At 39.3% G+C, this 26,062-nt stretch overlaps 1 protein-coding gene across 1 annotated transcript in view; it reads right to left on the reverse strand.

Annotated features, from left to right (window-relative positions):
• THSD7B (thrombospondin type 1 domain containing 7B) overlaps nucleotides 1-26,062 on the reverse strand; it is an 899,070-nt gene that overhangs the window by 583,467 nt on the left and 289,541 nt on the right. The window contains exon 5 of the mRNA XM_052635756.1: nucleotides 8,478-8,633. Within this exon, the coding sequence (XP_052491716.1) occupies nucleotides 8,478-8,633 (156 nt within the window). The remainder of the gene's footprint in view (nucleotides 1-8,477; nucleotides 8,634-26,062) is intronic.

Genomic DNA, 26,062 nt, shown 5'->3' on the forward strand with positions numbered 1-26,062 from the left:
GGTTTCAATTCAGCACTTTATGACATGGTCTAGCCCCACTTCAAACAGTGAATATGAAAGTTACCATGTATCATTTCCTTAAAATAAAGCTGTACAGATTAGATAGCTGAATTTTAGGTGCTGGGTAGCAAGAAAGAGTTCTAATCATTACTTTCTGACCAGCGCTTAAGTTCACCTTTAGTGAAACTAATATTGGAGGGGTTTTTTTTCCCCTTTGGACCCAAGGATTTAGTATGTAATCTATCATTTTAGTGCATATTCTCCTGAGGAAAATTAGAAAAGAGTGATTTGTGAGATGGAGCAAGAAAGCGAAAGAAGCACAAATGGTAGAAGATAGGTCAATGTTTTTTTTAATTGAAGCCATAGAAAAATTAAAGGAGGCTCCGGAGGATCAATTCAGGTGTAAGGACCTATATCTTCACATGCTTATAGCCCAAAATTGTCCATGTGAACTTCTACGAAACCACCATGGCCAATACTTGTCCCCCTACTAACTCCACCAGGACAGGCTTGAAGCAATACCCAGCAAGTTGACCAAAGATGGAATAAGGAAGTTTATTCTCTAAGCATTCCAGTTGTTCCTGAACTCTGCAGCCCTGGACACTGGGGAACAACTCTGAGTCAAAGAACCTGAGCAGATTGAATCTTTGATTCCAGCTCTTATCAGCTACCATTTCTGCAAGTCTTGCATTTTATAGTATTGTTATAAGTTGACACCCTGTTATGAATACAGAAAATAAGAAGCCAAACATCATGAGCATGAGAACCCTCAATGTTCAGAATGAGAAATAGGCATAGCCCCCTACAAGCTCCAACACACACAAACATGGAAGAAAGGAAAAAGAATAAAAATATATCTTACATATAATCTGTAACAAAGCAAACATTTCACAGACTTCTTATAATGGTGGAACTTTCTAGGAGGCATAGATGAAAATGAAAATTTTTTCCATCATTGTTACATAAGATCTAAAACATGTCAGCATTTCCCTACTTTAGCATATTATCTAAATTGATTTGTCTGAGTGCATAAAAGACTGTATTCATAAAGACAGTCATAGGTTCTGTTTCATAGTGTCTTTTCCTATGAGGATTTTTAGACCATTAGGTGCCAGTCAATCCTAAAGAAAACCAACCCTGAATATTCCTTGGAAAGACTGATCCTGAAGCTCCAATGCTTTGGCCACCTGATGGGAAGACCTAACTCACTGGAAAAGACCCTGATGCTAGGAAAGACTGAAAAGGCAAAAGGAGAAGTGGGCAGCAGAGGATGAAATGGTTGGATGGCATCACCGATTCAATGAACATGAATTGGGGCAAACTTTGGGAGGAGCCTGGTGTCTTGCAGTCCACAGGGTCACAAAGAGTCAGACATGACTTAGCGACTGAAAAACAGCAAGGTGTTATAATAGGGGTGGGGGGTAAGGGATACTTTAGGATTCTCTGAAGTCCTACCTCATAAGCATTCCCTATTGTAAGACCATATCAAGAAGTCTCTATCAAATTCCTCTTTATAAAAACTTCTGTACACAAGGTTGCCTTTCTAGAATGTGTCTGTAAGAGGACAAGGATGTCATATAACTATATGTCTATGTTTCAAAAATAATTTTTTAAAATGCATTATACCTATGGAGTTCACCCATCAGGAAGTTTCTCAGGCTATTTCTCTTTCATATACCTCTAATTATAACTCTCTGGGAGAATATCAAAGATAAAGCAATGAATGATAAAACCTGATCCAATTTAAATTCCTCCGAAAGTCATTCTAGCTTCACTTGACAAGCACTGGCCTGCCAAGCACTGTTCCCCTTGTCTGCCTGTCACAGAGCTGATGGAAGGCGTGAAGGCTGTGTACAACGGCAGATTTTCTAACGTACTTTGAACAGCTGACAGCCACAAACCTCAGATGATTCCTGATTGAAGGATGTCTGCCTAAGAATAACAGCCACATGAAGATAATTTCTATAATAACTAATTTCTTCTATTAGATAATAAATCATTTCCTGCTTTCCCATCCTTTACTAGTTTTTTTTTTTTTTTTTTTTTAATGTGAACAAAGGAAGCAAACCAAAGCAATAACACGTGATTGGAAAAAAGACAAGTGAGAAGAAAAAGTCATAACCTCCAGCATCACACATTTATGTCTTGCACTGGTGGGTGTGGTGTTTTTTTCTCCTCAAATCCTCCATCATCCACACAAAAAAGGGGTATAAAATATCTAGGAAAGTATGATTATCCCAGATTGCTGTGAGGAGGTTCACTGCATTTCTTTGGGGTAGGCAATTCAAATATGAAACTAAGCAGTTCAGTTTACATCCTAGAGTCGTGTCATGTTTAACGCATTAGCTCTGTATTCTAGCCTCTGTGGAATTCTCAACAACATTTAGTAAGTGCCTATCAAAGGCTCTGGCAGAAACCACGGCAGCACCACGGGAGACACTGAGATTGAGAGGATCCCAGAACTCATGCTCACGATGACTTGGGAGAAATAACAAGATAACTTAGCCTTATCATAACACGCTTGGATTCCTTTTAGGCAGAGAATCTTTTCCCTGGAGGGAAAAATCTATTTGTTATTCTTCCCAAGAGGGATAATAGGCAGGTGGTCCTAGAAGGTTTTAGCAAGATCTTAAAAATCAAAATTATCTCTGCTCTGGTGAAACATTTATGAAAGAGCACACTCTGAGACTTGAATAACAATCACCAGGCTTATAGTCTCTACTGGCTATGATCGCTTAGTTCCTAGAGCAGGTCACTTAGGCTCAGTAATTCTCATCAACTCCAACATGCCTCCACACGCTGCAGGTGGCTGATGACACTACTATCTTCAGGTAAGAAGTTTTTATGCCTCTGTGCTTACCTTCAGTCCCAAAGGCTGAGCTTTTCTTTGAAAATATATTGACGAAGGCAAAAAACACACATTCCAGTCACCTGGTAGCTCCCAAGCTGTTCTTGGAACACCCTCCCCTTATCATACAACTGCAATCTACTTTTCCTTTCTCTCTAAAGATGACACACTGAAGCTAAACTGAATCCCATGCCTCACACTGTATCTCTTTCATCAGCACAGTGAATCATACCCATAGCCAGTGGTTCCCATGGGCAGAGGGCTTCTCTGCTAAGCTCAGTGTTGGATTTCTGTCTTGATCCAAACTTCTTTAGACTTATGAGAAAAATCACTAAGGAAACCAGTGTTAGAACGAACACTGGACTAAGCATGTTAGCCCTGGCTTGGCCATTATTAAGTCATTATCAGTTCAGTTCAGCCGCTCAGTCGTGTCCGACTCTTTGCGACCCCATGAACTGCAGCACGCCAGGCCTCCCTGTCCATCACCAGCTCCCGGAGTTCACTCAGACTCACGTCCATCGAGTCAGTGATGCCATCCAGCCATCTCATCCTCTGTCGTCCCCTTCTCCTCCTGCCCCTAATCCCTCCAAGCATCAGAGTCTTTTCCAATGAGTCAACTCTTTGTATGAGGTGGCCAAAGTACTGGAGTTTCAGCTTTAGCATCATTCTCTCCAAAGAAATCCCAGGGCTGATCTCCTTCAGAATGGACTGGTTGGATCTCCTTGCAGTCCAAGGGACTCTCAAGAGTCTTCTCCAACACCACACTTCAAAAGCATCAATTCTTCGGTGCTCAGCCTTCTTCACAGTCCAACTCTCACATCCATACATGACCACTGAATAAACCATAGCTTTGACTAGATGGACCTTTGTTGGCAAAGTAATGTCTCTGCTTTTCAATATGATATCTAGGATGTTCATAACTTTTCTTCCAAGGAGTAAGCATCTTTTAATTTCATGGCTGTAATCACCATCTGCAGTGATTTTGAAGCCCCCCAAAATAAAGTCTGATACTGTTTCCACTGTTTCCCCATCTATTTCCCATGAAGTAATGGGACCGGATGCCATGATCTTCGTTTTCTGAATGTTGAGCTTTAAGCCAACTTTTTCACTCTCGTCTTTCACTTTCATCAAGAGGCTTTTTAGTTCCTCTTCACTTTCTGCCATAAGGGTGGTGTCATCTGCATATCTGAGGTTATTGATATTTCTCCCGGCAGTCTTGATTCTAGCTTGAGCTTCTTCCAGCCCAGCGTTTCTCATGATGTACTCTGCATAGAAGTTAAATAAGCAGGGTGACAATATACAGCCTTGACGTACTCCTTTTCCTATTTGGAACCAGTCTGTTGTTCCATGTCCAGTTCTAACTGTTGCTTCCTGACCTGCATACAGGTTTCTCAAGAGGCAGGTCAGGTGGTCTGGTATTCCCATCTCTTTCAGAATTTTCCACAGTTTCTTGTGATCCACACAGTCAAAGGCTTTGGCATAGTCAATAAAGCAGAAATAGATGTTTTTCTGGAACTCTCTGGCTTTTTCGATGATCCAGCAGATGTTGGCAATTTGATCTCTGGTTCCTCTGCCTTTGCTAAAACCAGCTTGAACATCAGGAAGTTCACGGTTCATGTACTGCTGAAGCCTGGCTTGGAGAATTTTGAGCATTACTTTACTAGCGTGTGAGATGAGTGCAATTGTGCAGTAGTTTGAGCATTCTTTGGCATTGCCTTTCTTTGGGATTGGAATGAAAACTGACCTTTTAATTTCTTTACTTCTGTACACTCTGGTCTTGGCATTTTAGGAAGTATTGGATCCTCGCTGAGCCTAAATGCTGACACAAAGTTGGGAAGTATGAAAGTTGCCTAGGATGACCAAAATAAAATACCATAAACTGAATAACATAAAACAATATCAATTTGCCTGAAAGTTCTGGAGACTAGAAGTCACAAATCCAGGTGTCAGTAGAACCATGCTCCCTCTGAAGGGAAGGACTGAAGCCATGCTCCAAGGAAAGACTGTTTACACACCTCTCTCTTAGCTTCTAGTAATTACCAGCAATCCTTGGCTGGTACAGGCCTGACTCTAATGCCTGTCTCTGTCTTCATGTGACCTTCTTTGCATCTTCAGTGTATTTTTATCTTTACAAGGCACTCCGCTCTGAGTGTGGCTGTGTGTCCAGATTTTCCTCTTTGTATAAGGATATCAGTCATTAGAATAGGGCCTACCCTAATCTAATATGACCTCATTTCAACCTGATTACTTCTCCAATAACCCTGTTTCTAAATAAGGGCATGTTCACATGTCCCAAGGGTTGGTACTGAACATATCTTTCTGGAGAACACAATTTAATCACAACAGGTGATATCCGACAAACAGTGAACCACAGTGCCTTTGTCAGAGCTGACTTATACAAGAGAGGGATAGAAGCCAATGCTGAAGATGTCTGGCATAAAAACATCTTGGGATTTGCATTTCTCTGATAATGAGTGATGTTGAGCATCTTTTCATGTGTTTGTTAGCCATCCATATGTCTTCTTTGGAGAAATGTCTATTTAGTTCTTTGGCCCATTTTTTGATTGGGTCGTTTATTTTTCTGGAATTGAGCTGCATAAGTTGCTTGTATATTTTTGAGATTAGTTGTTTGTCAGTTGCTTCATTTGCTATTATTTTCTCCCATTCAGAAGGCTGTCTTTTCACCTTGCTTATATTTTCCTTTGTTGTGCAGCTTTTAATTTGAATTAGATCCCATTTGTTTATTTTTGCTTTTATTTCCAGAATTCTGGGAGGTGGATCATAGAGGATCCTGCTGTGATTTATGTCTGAGAGTGTTTTGCCTATGTTCTCCTCTAGGAGTTTTATAGTTTCGGGTCTTACATTTAGATCTTTAATCCATTTTGAGTTTATTTTTGTGTGTGGTGTTAGAAAGTGATCTAGTTTCATTCTTTTACAAGTGGTTGACCAGTTTTCCCAGCACCACTTGTCACTCATTATCAGAGAAATGCAAATCAAAACCACAATGAGGTACCACTTCACACCAGTCAGAATGGCTGCGATCCAAAAATCTGCAAGCAATAAATGCTGGAGAGGGTGTGGAGAAAAGGGAACCCTCCTACACTGTTGGTGGGAATGCAAACTAGTACAGCCACTTTGGAGAACAGTGTGGAGATTCCTTAAAAAATTGCAAATAGAACTACCTTATGACCCAGCAATCCCACTGCTGGGCATACACACCGAGGAAACCAGAATTGAAAGAGACACATGTACCCCGATGTTCATCGCAGCACTGTTTATAATAGCCAGGACATGGAAACAACCTAGATGTCCATCAGCAGATGAATAGATAAGAAAGCTGTGGTACATATACACAATGGAGTATTACTCAGCCGTTAAAAAGAATTCATTTGAATCAGTTCTGATGAGATGGATGAAACTGGAGCCGATTATACAGAGTGAAGTAAGCCAGAAAGGAAAACACCAATACAGTATACTAACACGTATATATGGAATTTAGAAAGATGGCAATGACGACCCTGTATGCAAGACAGGAAAAAAGACACAGCTGTGTATAATGGACTTTTGGACTCAGAGGGAGAGGGAGAGGGTGGGATGATTTGGGAGAATGGCATTCTATCATGTATACTATCATGTAAGAATTGAATCGCCAGTCTATGTCTGACACAGGATACAGCATGCTTGGGGCTGGTGCATGGGGATGACCCACAGAGATGTTATGGGGAGGGAGGTGGGAGGGGGGTTCACATTTGGGAACACATGAAAAAAAAAATAAAAAAATAAAAAATAAAAAAAATTAAAAATTAAAAAATTTAAAAAAAAAACATCTTGGGAAAATGGGGTGAGTGAAAGAAAGAGCCAGAATATTTTGAGTTCCTCAGATGAGTTCCATGGACCTGTTCTGAGTCATGTGGAAGAGGAAAACTGAAATAAAGGTTGAAAGTATGGTTTTTCACAAAGGGTTTTATGAAAATTTGGCTCAAGTGACCAAAATAGCAACATACAATTGGAAAAAGAAGTATTTTCTGAATTGTTACAGAGACTCTATGGGCCAGAACAAAGGGCAGAAAGCAGTTAATAAACATCTGTTAAGTCTGACCCCTCCATTGGCTCTACCTTCTTGCAGTATCAGGACCTCAAATTTCCTTAAGGGAGTTGTTCCTCCCTTCCTCTGTCTGTGAAACTTGGATGGAGTTATCCCTGCAGTGGGGGCCACAGGCTCAGGACCTGGCTGGGTCAGTCCTACATCCTGCAGTCAGAGTATCTGGGTCAGAGAGGAGCACATGACACAAAGCAGCCAATGAGATTCAACTCCAGGACTCTTCCTGAAATTATTAAGGAAGATACTTCTTTCTATATTATTTATTACCTAAAATAAAAGTTTCCTTACGTGTGTATGTGTGGTGGGTATTTTTAAGATTTACTCACTTAGGAACGTAAGTACATAATATAATGCTGTTAACTACAGTAAACCATACTGAATATTAGATCCTCAAATAGTACTTATCTTACAACTGGAAGTTTGTACCCTTTAATCAATATCTCCCCACTTTCCTAGATATGCCCATGTATGCCTGTGAGCCCTCTGGGGAGTGCTGAAATGTGGATTTTCAAACGGACATAGAATTAAGCTGATGGCACCAGTTTTGTAGCATCATGCACCTGGCCACATTAGGTTTTTCTTTGCATATGAAAACTGGAGGAATTAGTGCTTAACACACTAGTGCTAAGCACAACCAAACTTGTGGAATGCCCTTGGATATCATTTCTCTTACTAAAGGTAATTCTTTCTAGCACTGCCATTGACGAGAGCATGATATCAATACAAACTGAAAGGTCAATAAAAGATGTCACCAAAGATGAATGTTTGAAGATGCAGATGTGTATATAACAGCAAACAAAAGAAAACAAGATTGCCGACACCTACACAGTTAAACAAGGACACAAAGTTTGAAAGTTTCGTTTAAGCTTGAGAACAATATCAAAAAAGGAAACAATAATAAGTGCCCTTCAGGAAAATCTGAACTATAACATCAAGTTGAGCATGTGATTCAGCCTTTGGAAATCTGAAAATAAAAAATATACACAAAACAGTTGCTTCTTGATGTGATTGCAGAAACCATGTCTAATTTCTGCAGTATAAACATTATATGTTAAAAACATTACATTATGGTTAGCAAATATCTGCTTTGGTCCAAAATATCCGTAAGACATTTGGTGCAAGGCAAAAGGTCCTTGAAATTTACTCCCAACCAAACCTAGGCAACATGGCCCAAGTATGCTGATGGATGTTTTGGACAGGAGAAACTATCAAGGACATTTTGGTGTGAACTGAATGCCCCTTAGGTGTTTTGGTCAGCACCAAATGTCTCTCAGAGTTAAGTTACATCATTTTTGCATAATAATCACTTTATCAGTTATAAGCCTAATTAAAAGGTCAACTAAAGTGGGATACTGTGCTCCAAAGAAGTATCCACAATGTCTCCTTAATAACTGAATGCTGTCAGAGCTAGTTATCTACATTTTATAGACAAATATTGCCCTAAGCAAACTTGAGGAGCTTTTCAGCAACCAGAATAAACCTGTGTGCACTGGAAGGAAATGAAGCGCACGTAAACAAGGCACTCACCTTTTCTCCCCTGAGGATCACGGCAGTTTTCATGGACGCACAGGCCCCAGGCCGACCACGAAGACATTATACAGTCTGTAGAGCAAGGGGTACTGCAGAGCTGAGAGGCCGAAGGGGCAGGTCCCAAACATAATGTCTTTGCCACAGGCCTAGAGACTGCATGGATGAGAAAAGAAGGCCTGAGTCACATTCTCTGAACATCCCTAGAATTGTTCCTGTCTTTATATGTGTACCTGCCTTGCTCACATCAGCTTTGTGGTTAAACAGTTTATATGCAAACAAAATATCAACATTCTTCCAATATGTGCTACTTAGCTCTACGTTATTAGCATTTGGGGTGAAGAAAGGCAAGAAAAGACAGTGACAAAGGGCATGCATTTAAATTTTCTGTTTGACAGAGTATTCCCTGGGAATCCAAGAGAGGACTAGAGATTTAGGTACAAATTATCTAGAGTTATGAATTTAAAAAAAAATTAAGTGGCTCTGTGAAGCTTTAAGATGAGTCTATCTCGACTATACAAATGACTGAGTTGCTGTGAAAAATTCAAAATCAAACCCCGAGGTGGGGTGTTTAGCATAACCAATCTACTGCTATTACTCCCCGGAGGGGTGGAGCTCCTGAAGACACAGAAGAAAAATGGCTCTTAGAATAAGAAGAAAAATCAGGATCTGTGACTTCAGAATTAGCCCCTGGAAGTCAGTTTCATTAGTGAAGCAACCCAGAGGCACAAGGAGTGCCTAAGGAGCCACAGGGAATGCCAACTAGGAAACTTCCAGTTCTTCCTGATGTGCTCCTGCACCCAGAGAAGGCCCAGAAGTGGGTCACTGCGGGAGGCAGTACCCATCTGTCCAGTGGTGGCGCTTGTCAAGTGTCCTCTCTAGGCAGACCCATTCTGGGAACCATGGAAATACACAGATGAAGAAGACAGGATCCTGATTCATATGGAGATTATAATATATTAGGAGCATGGATAGCAATACTCCAAAATGACCCAATAAAAGAACACCCAAATGCATAGCTACACTTGCACAGTGTGATCCCGCATAAGCAAGTTTTAGAGCAATTCAGAGTTTGTGAACCAATGGTTTAAGATCAGATGGTTTTATCTTACAGATTGCCTTGTACTATGGTTGAAATATTTCTTATATAGCACTTCTCTCCAGTTAAGCAGATCAGAAATAATTCAAAGATGGAGACTGGTATGAAACAATAGGGTAGTAAATGCCTGATCTATTTTGCTTCCTCACCTTTACATAAGATGCAGACAGAGATGAAAAAAAAAAAAAATCACAGCTCTGATCAGCAGAACTTTGAATGTAAACCAAAGCAAGAGCAAAATTAAAAAAAATACTATCTCTGAGATGTGCTAACCCATTGGGAAAGAAGTGTCTCTAGTGAACAATGGAGGGGCTTGAGGTGTTTATGAGAGTAAATGGGAAAAACAAAAGGTTGCCAAGGAAAATAATAATGGTTTGTTTGCAACGAATTCTTTTAGCTTCACTGCTCACTGATTGGGAATGTGAGCAATTGAGTTTATCACTTTAAGTTTTAGAATTCTTTTAGTTTATCAAAAGGATTTGACCAACTCCCGGAGTTAACTCAGACTCGTGTCCATCAAGTCAGTGATGCCATCCAGCCATCTCATCCTCTGTCGTCCCCTTCTCCTCCTGCCCCCAATCCCTCCCAGCATCAGAGTCTTTTCCAATGAGTCAACTCTTCGCATGAGGTGGCCAAAGTATTAGAGTTTCAGCTTCAGCATCATTCCCTCCAAAGAAATCCCAGGGCTGATTTCTTTCATGGACAGGGAGGCCTGGCGTGCTGCAATTCATGGGGTCGTAAAGAGTTGGACAAGACTGAGTAACTGAACTGAACTGAGAACTGAAAGAGGGGCAGGCAATGGCACCCCACTCCAGTACTCTTGCCTGGAAAATCCCATGGATGGAGGGGCCTGGTAGGCTTCAGTCCATGGGGTCGCTAGGAGTCGGACACAACTGAGTGACTTCACTTTCACTTTTCACTTTCATGCATTGGAGAAGAAAATGGCAACCCACTCCAGTATTCTTGCCTGGAGAATCCCAGGGACGGGGGAGCCTGGTGGGCTGCCATCTCTGGGGTCACACAGAGTCGGACATGACTGAACCAACTTAGCAGCAGCAGCAGCAGAGAGGGACAAAAGCAAGATTGCTAATGTAAATGTCAAAGCTTGCAAGCCATGTGGAAAAGATAAACAAAGGAAGAGAGAACAGATATTGGGGGAGAGTAAAAGGTTTTCCTGAGGCTGAGGAGTGTTGATACTCAGAGACTGGGCTAAAGAAAACAGCTGGGTGGGGAGGATGGGGTAACCAGAACTATGGATGTATATATGACACTGATAGACTGCACGCAGGTAAAGAAGAATCTGAGAGATGAGGCAGAAGTCTGCAACTCCTTCTCCAAGAGTAAAATAATCACAAGGCAACCATTCACTGAGTGCATCACACAGTAATTCCAAAACTACTGAGCACCCGTCTAAATCATGCCCTATTGGAAGTTGTCTGCTTTGAAGGAACTCTCAGTCAAGAAGCATTAAGTCAAGTCGCATTTTAACAGAATTGTTGGAAAGAGAGGCTTTAGAGCATTGCATAAATAGAAAGGTGCACAGCCAGAGGTCTTAAGGCAGAAGTGGATCTGGGCCCAGCCCCATGTTTGGTTAGCATGTATTCTCATAAACTCAAACTTTAATTCCAAAATCAAAACCTAAGTCAACGATGGAAAATGAAGTGGAGAGTGTAAACTGATTAATCTAGCTGTTTAATAAAAATTTACCGTGCATACCAGGTACTGGTTATAAACATCAATTCATTTAACCTGCGTAACTTTGAGATGTGTATTATTATTAGTCTTAATTTAAAATAGGTAAACTGAGACATGATTTACTCACTTGCTCACATTCCCAGTCAGTGAGCAGTGGAGCCAGAATTTGGAACAAAATGGTCTGGCCCCAGCAGCTGTGCTGTGGACCACTGCACAAGGTGGCCTCATCATCAGACATTCAAACTACACAGCTAAGTATTTCCATGAGTTAACACTGAAGGTGTGAGGTTCTTTTAGATGCTGAAGCCAGATTAGTGAGTGAAACAGACAAGATCCCTGTCCTCAGGGAGCCCATTTTCCAATGTGAATTGATATTAAATGTTCATGAGGCCGTGCGCCTCAACAAGACTGGAAATGCTTTACTGTTGCCTCTCTTTGCCATGGCTGTCTCCCTGTAACACCAGTTAGACCTTAAGGATCTGATGATTGATGCTTAGAAGATGCCCCAAACTCTCAGCTCCATGACTCAGTAGACACTTGTTGCCACAATCACTGAACTTGATGTTGGGTCCTGTAGTTGAAACTGGCCAATCCACCAGTGCAATCCCCAGGCTCTGCGTAGATGTGCACTAAATCTCTTTAGAAGCTCCAGAATAGCTTAACTGTCCAGAAGGCAGTTAAGCTTTGGGACTGGCAGTGTAGTAGGTAAGAAACTGGGGAACTTTTCCTGAAACTGCATATGTCAAGGACAATGCTTTTACAGATATTATGTTTCTTTGGCTTATTTTGGAGGGCTATTGATGATTTTGAGGAGGTGAGAGGTTAAGTCCTCTAAGGTCCCTTTTGATAAACACTTAACTGTCAGTCAATTGACTGTTGGACATTAGGGCTAATGGAAAGTAAGGAGAGATGTGACATGCTGGTGAGGAATGGGGGCATTTCCCTGGAGGCTACTCAGTGGCATAACTGGAGGCTCAAGAGTGTGAGTGAGGCCATTTGTCAGAGCATGCATGCAGCTTCAGCACCTGCTGCTTTGAAAGACAGTTGATCTTAATCCATATCAATAAATTCTTTCAGTCTCAGAGACATGTCTAAAATGCTTCATTTAGGCATTGAATCAATGGGTTTCAGTCAACCTTTCTCTATTTCAGCCCCCTCCGGGACACATTTTCTCTAGAAATAAATCATGAGTAAGTCACAAAGCACTTACCAGCTTCAGAACACTTAGGTAATCATCTCCTTGAGAATAGTGAACACAGGATATTGCTACGTCTATTGACTTGTAGAGCTAGAAGGGAGCTTTAGAGCTAATTTAGTTTAATTCATCAATTTCACTGAAAAGCCATACTCCAAAGACCTTAGGTAGTTTCTCCAAGTTAATTCAGCAAGTCCAAGGCAGAGCAAGACCGGAGCCTTGTCCCAGGTGGCTGGCTCATTTCCACGTGTCCCTCTTAGCATTCCTTCAATGGAAGAGGGCAACTGACAGAACAGATGAGGTCTTCTGGACTGAGGTTATTTTGTTTATGAATTACAGTGACCTCAGTAGAGGCAACCAGTGACAAAACAGATCAAAGATATCTACCAAAGTTGAAGGCTCAGTTTAACCCTTTAAACAAAATCCAAATTCTGTTCCTACTTCATTGCTACTTCAAAACCCCTTTAAGCCCCATCCCAGATCTCCCCAACTAAGCAGAAGGTAATGAGATCAAAAATCTGCTCACTTTAAACAACTATTCTTTTATTTGTAGCATTCATGCTGTGGGAGGTGGTTTAACTTTGCCAACAAAGATCCATCTAGTCAAAGCTATGGTTTTTCCAGTAGTCATGTATAGATGTGAGAGTTGGACCATTATGAAGGCTGAGTGTGGAAGAATTGATACTTTTGAACTGTGGTATTGGAGAAGACTCTTGAGAGCCCCTTGGACTGCAAGGAGATCAAACCAGTCAATCCTAAAGGAAGTGAACCCTGAATATTCATTGGAAAGATTGATGCTGAAGCCAAAGCTCCAATATTTTGGCCACCTGTTTCAAAGAACTGACTCTTCAGAAAAGACCCTGATTCTGGGAAAGACTGAAGGCAGGAAGAGAAGGGGATGACAGAGGATGAGATGGTTGGATGGCATCACCAATTCAATGGACATGAGTTTGAGCAAGCTCCGGGAGATGGTGCAGGACAGGGAAGGCTGGCGTGCTACACTCCATGGGGTTGCTAAGAGACATGACTGAGCAACTGAACAGAACAAACAAAAAATAGTTTCTTTACAATGCTGTAGTATAATAATTTATACTGTACAGCACAATCAATCAGCCATATATATACATATGACCCCTCACTTTTGGACTTCCTTACCATTCTGGTCACTACAGTGCATTAAATAAGAGTTCTCTGTGGTACACAGTACATTCTCATTAGTCATCCATTTCTGACATAGTATAAACAGTGTATATGTGTAGATCCCAATCTCCCAATTGACCCCACCTCTCTTCCCTGTTGTTCTCTACATCTGCATCTCTATTTCTGCTTTGTAACTATCATTTTTCTAGATTCCACATATATGTGATAATATATGATATTCATTTTTCTCTTTCTGACCTACTTCACTTTATATGAAACTCTCAAGGTCCATTCACATCACCACAAATGCCCTAACTGTGTTGCTTTTTATGAGCCCTCAATTCTTCTTGACGAAACTCCAGTCATGATGTTTGTGGGAAGAAGAGTCACTTGAAGTCCTTTCTTTTTCAGTAAGTCCTTTCTTTAGGCAGACTGACTGAAACAGCTTTATTTCTATTTGCTGTCTCTATCTGCTCTGATGCAGTGGATCCCTGATGTGATCAGTGCACCTATTCGGTGAAGGTCTGTGCTGGCCTGACTTTCTCCAGCTGCCTTTGGCCATGTCACCTTGACATCTTCTGCCACTCTTGTGTTGACCACTTGCCTGACTAGGTTAACAATTACACAAAGTGTTATAGGATCTTTAGGTTTTGTATACAGCATTGTTAGTCCCTATAAAGACTTCTCCATTAAGTGTTAAAGAGAAAAGTGTTAAAGTGGCCATTAAGTGTTAAAGAGAAAGAATAACTTTTCACTCAGATCGTCTGAGATCACTACATTGCAGCAGCTTTTTAAATGCTAGGCAATACATTACAGAATAAGTGATTGTACATATGCAGGAGTCATTAATGCTTTGAATATTTTGGTGCCTAACCTGGAATTTTTCATTTGCAATAAGAAAATTATTAAATTGACCTGCCTTATAAGAAATGTGCAAGTCTGCTACTAATGATTGCAAAGTAACCTTAAATAATGAATTACTCCATGAACAGAATGCTAATTAACAAAGGGGAGCAAATATGCTGGGTAGCTGCTATATTTAATATTAAAGAAAAAAACTGTTCTAATTCCAGAAATATGCAAAGTTCATACTTTTCCTTAATCACAAAGTGATCTTACATGAACATACAAATTCAGTTGAAATGATTTGTAATTAAGAAGAAAAATGCCTGTTGTGATCATTAGCATGTGACCACCACTGTAAAGAAAAATGAGTACCTTCACGTTTCATTCTTTGAAACTAAATCAAGCTCTAATCAACACAGAAATAAATTGGCAAAGATTCAATAAGAGTATATTATCCACCACCCCTACTGCTGGTCATTTTTTAAGATCTAAATTTTAATGCCATTTAATGCCTCCAAAAGAAATTACATAAAATTGCATCATCATGACAATTAGTTAATTATACTTAATAACTAGGTACACCTCTGTAGTTTATTTTTTTTAATGAGGAATGTTTGCTTAATGTAAAAATGGTATCACAGGATTCAATATTATTTTTTAAATGTCTATTACTAGATAAAACATCAAGTCAGTCTTTAAAAACTTAGGATATGTTTGAGGCAATTCTGCTGTGGCATAATGGACTCAGCTTTCCCTCTGGACAGAAGGAAAGATCTTGATCATGGGTGAGAAATTAGTCAAAGATACTGATTATTATTTTTTTCCAGTGTTTTGAGGGAGGTAGAGAAGAAAAGAAAATAAAGATTCTATTTCCTGAGAACTCTTAAAACCTTGATGATTTTCCCTGCTTTCTATCTTAGGAGTACCTGAGTACCCCTACTCTCTACAGTCAGCTTATTTTACATAAAATATTTGATTTGCAGAAAGACATCAGCCTTCCCAAAAAACTTAGACAGAAATGTTATATCTGTTTCAATTTTCTGAATCAAATGTAGGCCCTGTAAATCCCAAAGGGAATTCTCACTCAATATTCAGGACCCCCACATTCCACAAGATATCTAGGAAAGTACCATAATATAAGTAGCAATTGCTCAGATTTAATTCAAAACTAATGAAAGAGCCTACTTATATAAAAATCCTGCTTTCTAAATGACTTTTGAGAAACAATATTCCCTCTGACATATTCATTTAGGGGATTATACTGACTTGGCAGAAATTCAATAGACCTTACTGCTAAAATAAATAGACTTCTTCTACAAACTGAAGGAGTCAAACAGTTGAAGAGAAAAGACAAATAAAAGTACAATTTTAACCAGAAAGCTATTTTCCTTCAAGAAGCCTCATGTATTATTTCAATTGCCTTTACCACTGGGATTTGCAAAATAATGTATCATTCTTTTAACTTCAGTTCAGTTCAGTTCAGTCACTCAGTCGTGTCCGACTCTTTGGGTAGGATTAAAGCAAATATGTCTTCTAGCACTTATAGGCCATCTCATCCTATTATATCTAATAAAGCTTAATTTTAGCCATATTGTGACTCTTGGCAAAGTACTGTGCAATTCAGTTTGGCAGGAGGATTGCGTGTGTATGTACAATAAATATAATGTCTAAAAATAATTTCTGTAATTAAAAATATTTATGTGAAATTTGGCCACGTCAAAAAATTCTCCAAATTTCCTTCATTTCACATAGCAAATTAGAAAATGACTACTGACTAGTGATTTTAATGTTACAGAGTAACAACACGATTAAGTAAAGATTGAAAACAATATTCAGAATAAAAATGAATACAGAATAAATGTATGTATGCAGTTTTAGAAGTAATTAGATCAATATCCAACAATTACAAAGTAAGGAAGAAATACAGGAGTTTTCAACCGTATATTCACATATTTCTTTGGTTTCTTCTCTGTCCTCTTTTGAGGATTTTGGTCTGATCATTTCTCAGATTCTTAACTCAGAGCTAAAACGAAGGTATAGAGAAGGTGGAAAGAATAACAGCTGACCTAAATGGTATCTTTTACATCTTGCAGAGTTAAAAATACCATTATTGTTGAGAGAGAATGGAAAGGAAATAAGAGAAAGTAGAGAAGTGGTCAGGCAAAGAGAAAAAGTAAAAAGGTAGAGAGGCAGGTAAGAGAAAGAATTATCTTCCAAGATATCAAGGATAGAAATGGGCACCGTCAGGGAAGCACAGCTTTTAAAGAGGTTTTAGAGCAAGGGTCTCATGAACAGAGGAGTCTGGTGGGCTACATAGGGTAACAAAGAGTTGGACACAACTGAAGTGACTTAGCACACACACTCTTCTTCTCAGCACGCTGCAACCTGGAATTCATTTTGCAATAGAAACAATAACAAGATTTAAATGAGAGTCAGTTTTAGCCTGGATAGGAAGGGAGTTTGAGGGAGAACGATGCCTGTATATGTATGGCTGAATAAAACAGAAAACAAACCCAAGCAAACAAAACACACTAAGCTTTGCGATTTTTCTCAAAGAAGATTAGCATCCTATATAGTAATTTCTCACATTTAATAAGTACATACAATGCTGCTGCCGCTGCTAAATCGCTTCAGTCATGTCCGACTCTGTGCGACCCCACAGACAGCAGTCCATCAGGCTTCCCCATCCCTGGGATTCTCCAAGCAAGAATACTGGAGTGGGTTGCCATTTCCTTCTCCATAGTATATACAATAAAGTATCTTTAAAAAGATAAAATAAATGAATACATTAAAAAAATGAGAGTCAGTTTTCCCATGAATGACTACAAATGTGTATTTCACTGATTAATGAGAGAATTAATAGCTAATGCATATTACTAATCAACTTGTACCAAAATAATGCATAAAACACTCAAATGCAATTTCTCATTTATTCATGAAAATCACTGCAAGATAAGTAAAATCATTATTCCCATTTTATAGATGAAATAACTGAGGACAAATTGTTGCTGAGCATGGCAAAAGCAATAAATGACAATCCTGGTGCAGGACCCTTAAAAGCCAATACCCTTTAACACTATGCTAATAGTCATGAAATTAAAAGACGCTTACTCCTTGGAAGAAAAGTTATGACCAACCTAGATAGCATATTCAAAAGCAGAGACATTACTTTGCCAACAAAGGTCCATCTAGTCAAGGCTATGGTTTCTCCAGTAGTCATGTATGGATGTGAGAGTTGGACTGTGAAGAAGGCTGAGCACCAAAGAATTGATGCCTTTGAACTGTGGTGTTGGAGAAGGCTCTTGAGAGTCCCTTGGACTGCAAGGAGATCCAACCAGTCCATTCTGAAGGCGATCAGCCCTGGGACTTCTTTGGAAGAAATGATGCTAAAGCTGAAACTTCAGTACTTTGGCCACCTCATGCGAAGAGTTGACTCATTGGAAAAGACTCTGATGCTGGGAGGGACTGGGGGCAGGAGGAGAAGGGGATGATAGAGGATGAGCTGGCTGGATGGCATCACTGACTCGATGGTTGTGAATCTGAGTGAACTCTGGGAGTTGGTGATGGACAGGGAGGCCTGGCGTGCTGTGATTCATGAGGTCGCAAAGAGTCAGACATGACTGAGCGACTGAACTGAACTGAACTGATACTATGATTTTATATTGGCAATAAAAGTTATGATAGAAAAGAGCTACTGTAGCATTAATAATTAGTCAGAAAATAAATAAGTGAACACTTTCAGTTCAGTTCAGTCACTCAGTCATGTCCAACTCTGCAACCCCACGCACTGCAGCATGCCAGACTTCCCTGTACATCACCAACTCCTGGTACCTACTCAAACTCATGTCCATCATATCAGTGATGCCATCCAACCATCTCATCCTCTGTTGTCCCTTTCTCCTCCTGCCTTCAATCTTTCCCAGCATCAGGGTCTTTTCCAATGAGTCAGTTTTTCACATCAGGTGGCCAAAGAACTGGAGTTTCAGCTTCAGCATCAGTCCCTCCAAAGATTCAGAACTCATTTCCTTTCAGATGGACTGGTTGGATCTCCTTGCAGTCCAAGGGACTCTCAAGAGTCTTCTCCAACACCACAGTTCAAAAGCATCAGTTATTTAGTGCTCAGCTTTCTTTATAGTCCAAATCTTACATCCATACATGACTACTGGAAAAACCACAGCTTTCACTAGACAGACCTTTGTCGGCAAAGTAATGTCTCTACTTTATAATATGCTATCTAGGTTGGTCATAGATTTTCTTCCAAGGAGCAAGAATCTTTTAATTTCATGGCTGCACTTACCATCTACAGTGATTTTGGAGCCCCCCCCAAAATAAACTCACTGATTCCATTGTTTCCCCATTTATTTGCCATGAAGTGATGGGACTGGATGCTATGATCTTAGTTTTCTGAATGTTGAATTTAAAGCCAACTTTTTCACTCTCCTCTTTCACTTTCATCAAGAGGCTCTTTAATTCTTCTTCAATTTCTGCCATAAGGGTGGTGTCATCTATGTGTCTGAGGTTATTGATATTTCTCCTAGAAATATTGATTTCAGCTTTTGCTTCATCCAGTCCAGCATTTCACATGATGTACTTTGCGTATAAGTTAAATAAGCAGGTGACAATATACAGCCTTGATGTACTTCTTTCCTGATTTGGAACCAGTTTGTTGTTCCATGTCCAGTTCTAACTATTGTTTCTTGACCTGTATACAGATTTCTCAGGAAGCAGGTCGGGTAGTTTGATATTCCCATCTCTTTAAGAATTTTCCACAGTTTGTTGTGATCCACACAGTCAAAGGCTTTGGCGTAGTCAATAAAGCACAAGTAGATGTTTTGCCCCCTTAAAAAAAATTCTTTTTGCTTTTTTGACTGTGCCATATGGCTTGGCAATCTGCTTCCTGACCAGTGAATGAACCTGGATCATGGTAGAGAAAGCCCAAAATCCCAACAACTAGGCCACCAGGGAAAGTGGAAATGGAAATTAAAAGACGCATGCTTCTTGGAAGAAAAGCCATGACAAAGCTAGACAGCATACTAAAAAGCAGAGACATTACTTTGCTAACAAAGGTCCATATAGTCAAAGCTATGGTTTCTCCAGTAGTCATGTATGGATGTGAGAGTGGGACCATAAAGAAGGCTGAGCACTGAAGAATTGATGCTTTTGAGCTGTGGTGTTAGAGCAGACTCTTGAGAGTCCTCTGGACTGCAAGGAGATCAAACCAGTCAATCCTAAAGGAAATCAATCCCGAATTTCATTGGAAGGCCTGATGCTGAAGCTGAAGCTGAAGCTGAAGCTGAAGCTGAAGCTGAAGCTCCAAAACTTTGGCCACCTGATACAAAGAGTCAATTCATTGGAACAGATCCTGATGCTGGGAAAGATTGCAGGCAAGAGGAGAACGGGACGTCAGAGGATGAGATGTTTGGATGGTATTACTGACTCAATGGACATGAGTTTGAGCAAGCTCCAGGAGATGGTGAAGGCCAGGGAAGGTTGACAAAGAGTCGGACATGACTGAGCAACTGAACAACACCAAAGCCACCAAAGAATTCCCTAAGGAAATTCTTAAGCTGAGATAAAATTTTTAAAAAATAGTTCTAAAAAAATATGAGTAGTAAAGGCCAAAACTCAGAAAAATAAGTGTTGTTAAAGGAAATTTAGGATCCAGTTGAGTATTTTTGATGTGACTCTGAAAGGTACTTAAAATTATTACTAATGGGTTGATGGAGAGAATGAAATAAGAGTAGAATGACTATTTGCATCATAAAATTTAAGTTTAGAGCCATTCCCAAGGGATTATAATGAGTTCACAGTAAGACCCACTCCCTCCCACCGCCACCAAGATTTCCTTAAAGAGCAAAGGATGACCAAAGGAGCCTTTAAGGCAGGTTGGAACCTGGAAAGGCAGGCAAGTGGGTGTAAAGCTCACCTCCACTGGGCACCTAGCATCACTAGCACAAGTCTTTTTCCTTATCAACTGTATCTAATCCCTCAACTGAGGAAAAATACAGGTAACAATAAAATGTTTCTAAGTTAATTGGGCAAGAGTTGGAAAGATATACTTCTTAAATTAATTATTTTATTTTTGGCCACCCCCTGAGGCATGTGGAACTTCCCTAAGCAGGGATCAAACTGGTTCCCCCTGCATTGGAAGGGTGGAGTCTTAACCACAGGATCACCAGGGAAGTCCAGAAAAAGTTTTTTTTTTTTTTTTTTTTATGACCGTGATTAAGAGTATGTCAGAGAGCAGGAGCAGGAAACAGTGAGATATGGAAAGAAAGATTAGAGATGGCAAAAGAAAGCAGACCTAGGTCCCCAAGGCTTCGTTACCAACCACAGGATGCCCCGGTGAGTCCATCAGTAAGACAGGTCTTCAAATGTGTGGATTTCAAATATAGCTGTTTCAACTAGGGAACAACTAAACAGAAATTTTTAACAATGGTAAGAAGAGGAAATCCATAGTCTCTGAGATGACCCAGTCCTCCAAGAAGAACATTACAAACTCCAAAGCTTAAAGACACTTCCAAAAATCCAGTAGGGAAATATGTGATAATAATTTTAGAGCACCAAGAAAAAACTATTGCTCTCTAAAATAAATATGCATACCATCTTATTTTTAAAGAAAGGGCTCACTGTTCCTGATCACCTTGTTAGCATATGCTGCTTTAAATACGCAAATCCTTTTAGACTGAATAAGTTAATTTGACTTCAAAGGAAGGCTCATGGGATTCACTAGCTCCCAAAGCAGTGATAGGAACGAGACACCATCTAATAAATTCTTAAATGTAGAATAGTTCATTCTTTCATCTGAGAAACAGCATTATGTATTTTTATGAGAAACACAAAAATTACAAACCAAAACTTCTGCACTACAAAACTTGATGAAAGCTCTTTTCCTCTCTTCCTCCTATTTTTATATTATAAGTCCTACCTTGTAAGCTCTTCACTATGTCAAGGCCAATGTTATAAAGTAGTAGCTTCCAATCTGACTAAACCAATGGGATCAAAGGGAGACCCAACTCAGAAGAATTGGGTCAGAACTGGGAAGGGGGTAACAGAGAGTATAGTTAGAACTTAAATCTTTGAAACTCTTTATGATTAGCAGGTTAGAAAGTCAATGTCCTGAATAACTTCTGGAGTATGATTTTTGAAAAGCCAACTGGCCAAACACTATCATTAAAATCCATTAAACTGGAAGTCTACCATTGCCTGTGCAAACTGGACTAATTGTTTAGCAACTGAACTTCTGTAAAACAGACTATGGGCTTTCCTGGCGGCTCAGTGGTAAAGAATTCCCCTGCCAGTGAAGGAGACAGGGGTTTGATCCGTGATCTGGAAAGATCCTCTGGAGAAGGAGATGGCAACCCACTCTAGTATTTTCAGTTAGAAATCACTATGGACAGAGGAGCCTGGTCAGGCTACAGTCCGTGGCGTTGCTAAGAGTTGGGCAGGACTTAATGATTGAGCGACAAAATAGACTGTCTAATGTTTCTCACCTTTGTTATGCACCTGCTCCCCGCGAGCTTCTGTAAACATTGTTTCCCTAATTGTTCTTCCACCCCCTATGACATTTTCACAAAACAAATATGCTGTCTAAATTGGTTAAATATAGATACGTGTGTGCTTATGACTCTTTGTGACCCCACAGACTGCAGCCCACCAGGATCCTCTGGCCATGGAATTTTCCAGGCAAGAGTACTGGAATGGGTTACCATTTTCTACTCCAGGGGATCTTCCTGACCCAGGGATCAAACTCGTGTCTCTGGCATTGGCAGGTGGATTCTTTACCACTTCGCCATCTGTGAAGCCCATATATAGATACATGTAGATTTATATGTAAAAAGATTTTTTTCATCCCAAGAACCATTTGTGTCCCCTTGGGCGCAATATCATCCTCTTTGGGAATGCATGGACTAGACCATATATTGAACTTGAGTTTGTAGGCTGAGCAATCTACAAGCATATTCTGAGTTTATTAGCAAAACATTCCATGCAGCAAGTACTACCAGTGTCTCCAGTTTCCAATGAGACAACTGAAATTTTAAAGCTCTGCCCAAGCTTCTATAATTAGCAAAAGCAGAGGCAAGCCCTGAACCCAGCCAGTGTGGTTCTGATTTGCCCTGTTTTTACCATGTTAGGCTGTTCCAGCTCAAAGCTCAAAGCTGAAATTCTTGGCTCCAGTGCATGTTTTCATGGCTGTAGGTTGTAATCTATCTTTTTAAATTTGACTCCAGTGCTCCTCAATACCTGTATTTTGCTTGAATTTGGAATCTACATGCTAATTTTTTGCAATAATCAGGAGATAATACATTAATAAGATAACACATTATTAATCAATAAGATATGGTATTCTCTGGTAGAATACTGATACATGCAGAGAATACAGACATTTAAAAACAGCTGAAAGGCTGTAGAATTTTATAAATTGTGTCTTTTATTTAAACAGTATTCAAGATATTAAAAATCTGTCCTGAGACGTTGCCTATTCTAATTTTGTGTATATTTAAATATATCATCAGAGCAAAACAGGTTACAATGTCAAGAGGACAGTGATTTATATTTTAAAATGTTATAGTTCTTTTCTATGAAGTCTTAATTTAAGAGAAAAAGCAACAAATTATTTTGTTGAAATAATTATTTAATTAAAAAATAGATGATTTTATATTAAAGCAGTATGGATATATCCATAGGCTATTTAAATACAAATAAATATTAATTCTGAAAGTGTTCCTACCTATTTTTAAAAGGGAGAAGGAACTGAATTTTCCAAAGTAATATAGATTTTTTATATCATAAAATGAGATGCCACTGCATGCAACAATTGATTTTTTTCTAATGTTTGTATATCTGAATTGAGTCTTTCTAACAAAAACACTGTTTTGTTCAGTCTGGTAAAGATCAAAGGTAAGACATGTTTATCATGGTTATACTTTTTGGTGGAGGGGACCCTGAAAGAACCGTAAGCATGATTGGTCAGAAAATGTTCAGACCTTTGGCAGCTAGAGATCTTCAAAGTAGAGAAAGCAATTTAATATGAAAGTCAGCCTTCAGGACTCTCTATGGGGCCTTACAGAGAATGATGTCACCTCACCTGAGGACCAAATGGTTACCAACCAGAACCATCTTCCATCCTCTCTAGCCAAACAGAATCCAAGCATTACAGAAACTTCTACCATCACCACTCCTGCTCTCTAACACATGTCTTAGGCAGAGAACAAAGACAGGACCACATCCTGCAGGCCACCAGGCCATAACCAACTTTGTCCTCTTTACTTAACATGGCTTGCCAACTAATTAATTATATATGACACCTTTCATCTGAAGTTATTTTGTCAGTTTATAATGATCAAAACCAGATATACACTGCTACAGTTTTAGAAAAAAAGAAACTTAGCAATCCTACTCTTGAGTTGATACTTGTATGGTCTGAGAAAGTTTTATGTCTCAAAAAGTAACCAGCCAGAACTTAAAGAAAATGGCAATCTACTTGAAACGTCTTTCCCCTCTGAGATAATCTCCCTCATGGAGTCTTGTAATGGAAGAGATCTCCAGTTCAGTTCAGTTCAATTGCTCACTCATGTCCGACTCGTTGCGACCCCATGAATTGCAGCACACCAGGCCTCCCTGTCCATCACCAACTCCTGGAGTTCACGCAAACTCAAGTAGTGTCTTATATAACACCCTATTTCTAAAAATGAGAAAATCAAGGTCTACAGTGGTTCTATAACTTGTCCAAGATCAACAGATAGTTTGTGTAAGTATCAACCTAGAATTCTGTCTTGCTACTTAGTTGACTTATTTATGCTGCCTCTAGATTTTCTTTTTTAATTTCCTTGATTAGCCTTACCATACCCCATTCACTGTAAAAACAGAGTAGATGAAAGAAGTCATCAGTAACCAAGTCTTAGGGTTTGAGATTAGCTAATGTAGTTTTTTAGTGTTAAAATACTAAGGCATGGAGTGAAACATGGCTAGAAGAACAAAGAATGCGGTTAATAGAGACATTCATCAAAAGTCAAAACGTTATATTTTTCGTTAATGATTCCAAAGTCCAAAAGCTTAAATAGAAACAATGTGAAAGTGTACACATGAGGCCATTTACCTTTTGTAACCTCTTAGCAATAAGCAGTGTCATGTAAAAAGGAAAGGCTACATTCATCACTAAAGGAAATATTCTGGAAGCAGAAAGGACCTGCTAAACACGAATCACTGTCAAATAAGACAACTGAGCTGAAATTGCAGTAAAATGGAGAACCACTAAATCCCCCTCCCCAACCCACTGCCTGATTCTCCAAGGCAACACAATTACTAATACCCAGCCCTTCTTCTAGGCACTGGTACAAAGTGCTGGAGAAGAGGCTATATCATCCCATATCTTGACCTGAACAAATGAACTAGATTTACATATAAAAACTAAGGACTCCAGTTTCCTGGAGCTGATTATACAGAGTGAAGTAAGCCAGAAAGAAAAACAGCAATACAGTATACTAACACATATATATGGAATTTAGAAAGATGGTAATGATAACCCTGTATGCGAGACAGCAAAAGAGACACAGATGTAAAGAACAGACTTTTGGACTCTGTGGGAGAGGGAGAGGGTGGGATGATTTGGGAGAATGGCATTGAAACATGTATACTATCATGTAAGAAACGAATTGCTAGTCTAGGTTCGATGCAGGATACAGGATGCTTGGGGCTGGTGCACTGGGATAACCCAGAGAGATGATATGGGGAGGGTGATGGGAGCGGGGTTCAGGGTTGGGAACTCATGTACACCTGTGGCGGAGTCATGTCAATGTATGGCAAAACCAATACAGTATTGTAAAGTAAAAAAATTAAAAAAAAAATAAGAAAAACACATAAAGGCAGTATAGAAATGGTACACCAAAAAGCAAACAAACAAACAAAAAAACAACTAAGGACTCTTAAACAACAGGTATGTAATTAGGCAATCATGTGCCTAGTACTTGTTGTACAAGAGGCAGGTATTTCCAGAAGAAAAAAGATCAGAGACAGCAAGTCAGTCTTTGTGGGATGCAAGCCTGGGCTTCTTAACACTCTAACATTATTCCCTCTACTCTATATTAAATTTCCACTCTCACCATATAACTGATGACAGTTGGTATTTTGTAACCTGATGCTAGAGGACATCAGAAGAAAAAACATTCTTATAAAATGAAATTGCACTTATAAATAAATATGCAAAAATCCAAATGATAGTCATCTACTATGGAAATCTACTATGTTCACAGAACTATAAATTTAACTCAACAACATACTAAAATATTGAAATTTTAATTCAGTTGCACATTAAAATACTAAAAGATTTGAAAATCTTTTTTAATTTTCAAATCTTTCAAATTTTCATATCTTTTAGTGTTTTAATGTGCTTCTGACTCATGTTGATGTATGGCAAAACCAATACAGTATTGTAAAGTAAAAAAAAAAAAAAAAGAAGAACACACACACACACACACTAAAGGGAAGCATAAACCGCTTAATAATAAACTGTACTATGGAAATTGGTTCCCCATCTAAAAAAAATATTCCTTTCTCAAACTATACCCCAAAATAAATTATAGGGGCTTCAAATATTTACATATGAAAAAT

Source organism: Budorcas taxicolor, chromosome 2, assembly GCF_023091745.1.
Source record: "Budorcas taxicolor isolate Tak-1 chromosome 2, Takin1.1, whole genome shotgun sequence".
In the NCBI taxonomy this organism is placed as follows: Eukaryota; Metazoa; Chordata; class Mammalia; order Artiodactyla; family Bovidae; genus Budorcas; species Budorcas taxicolor.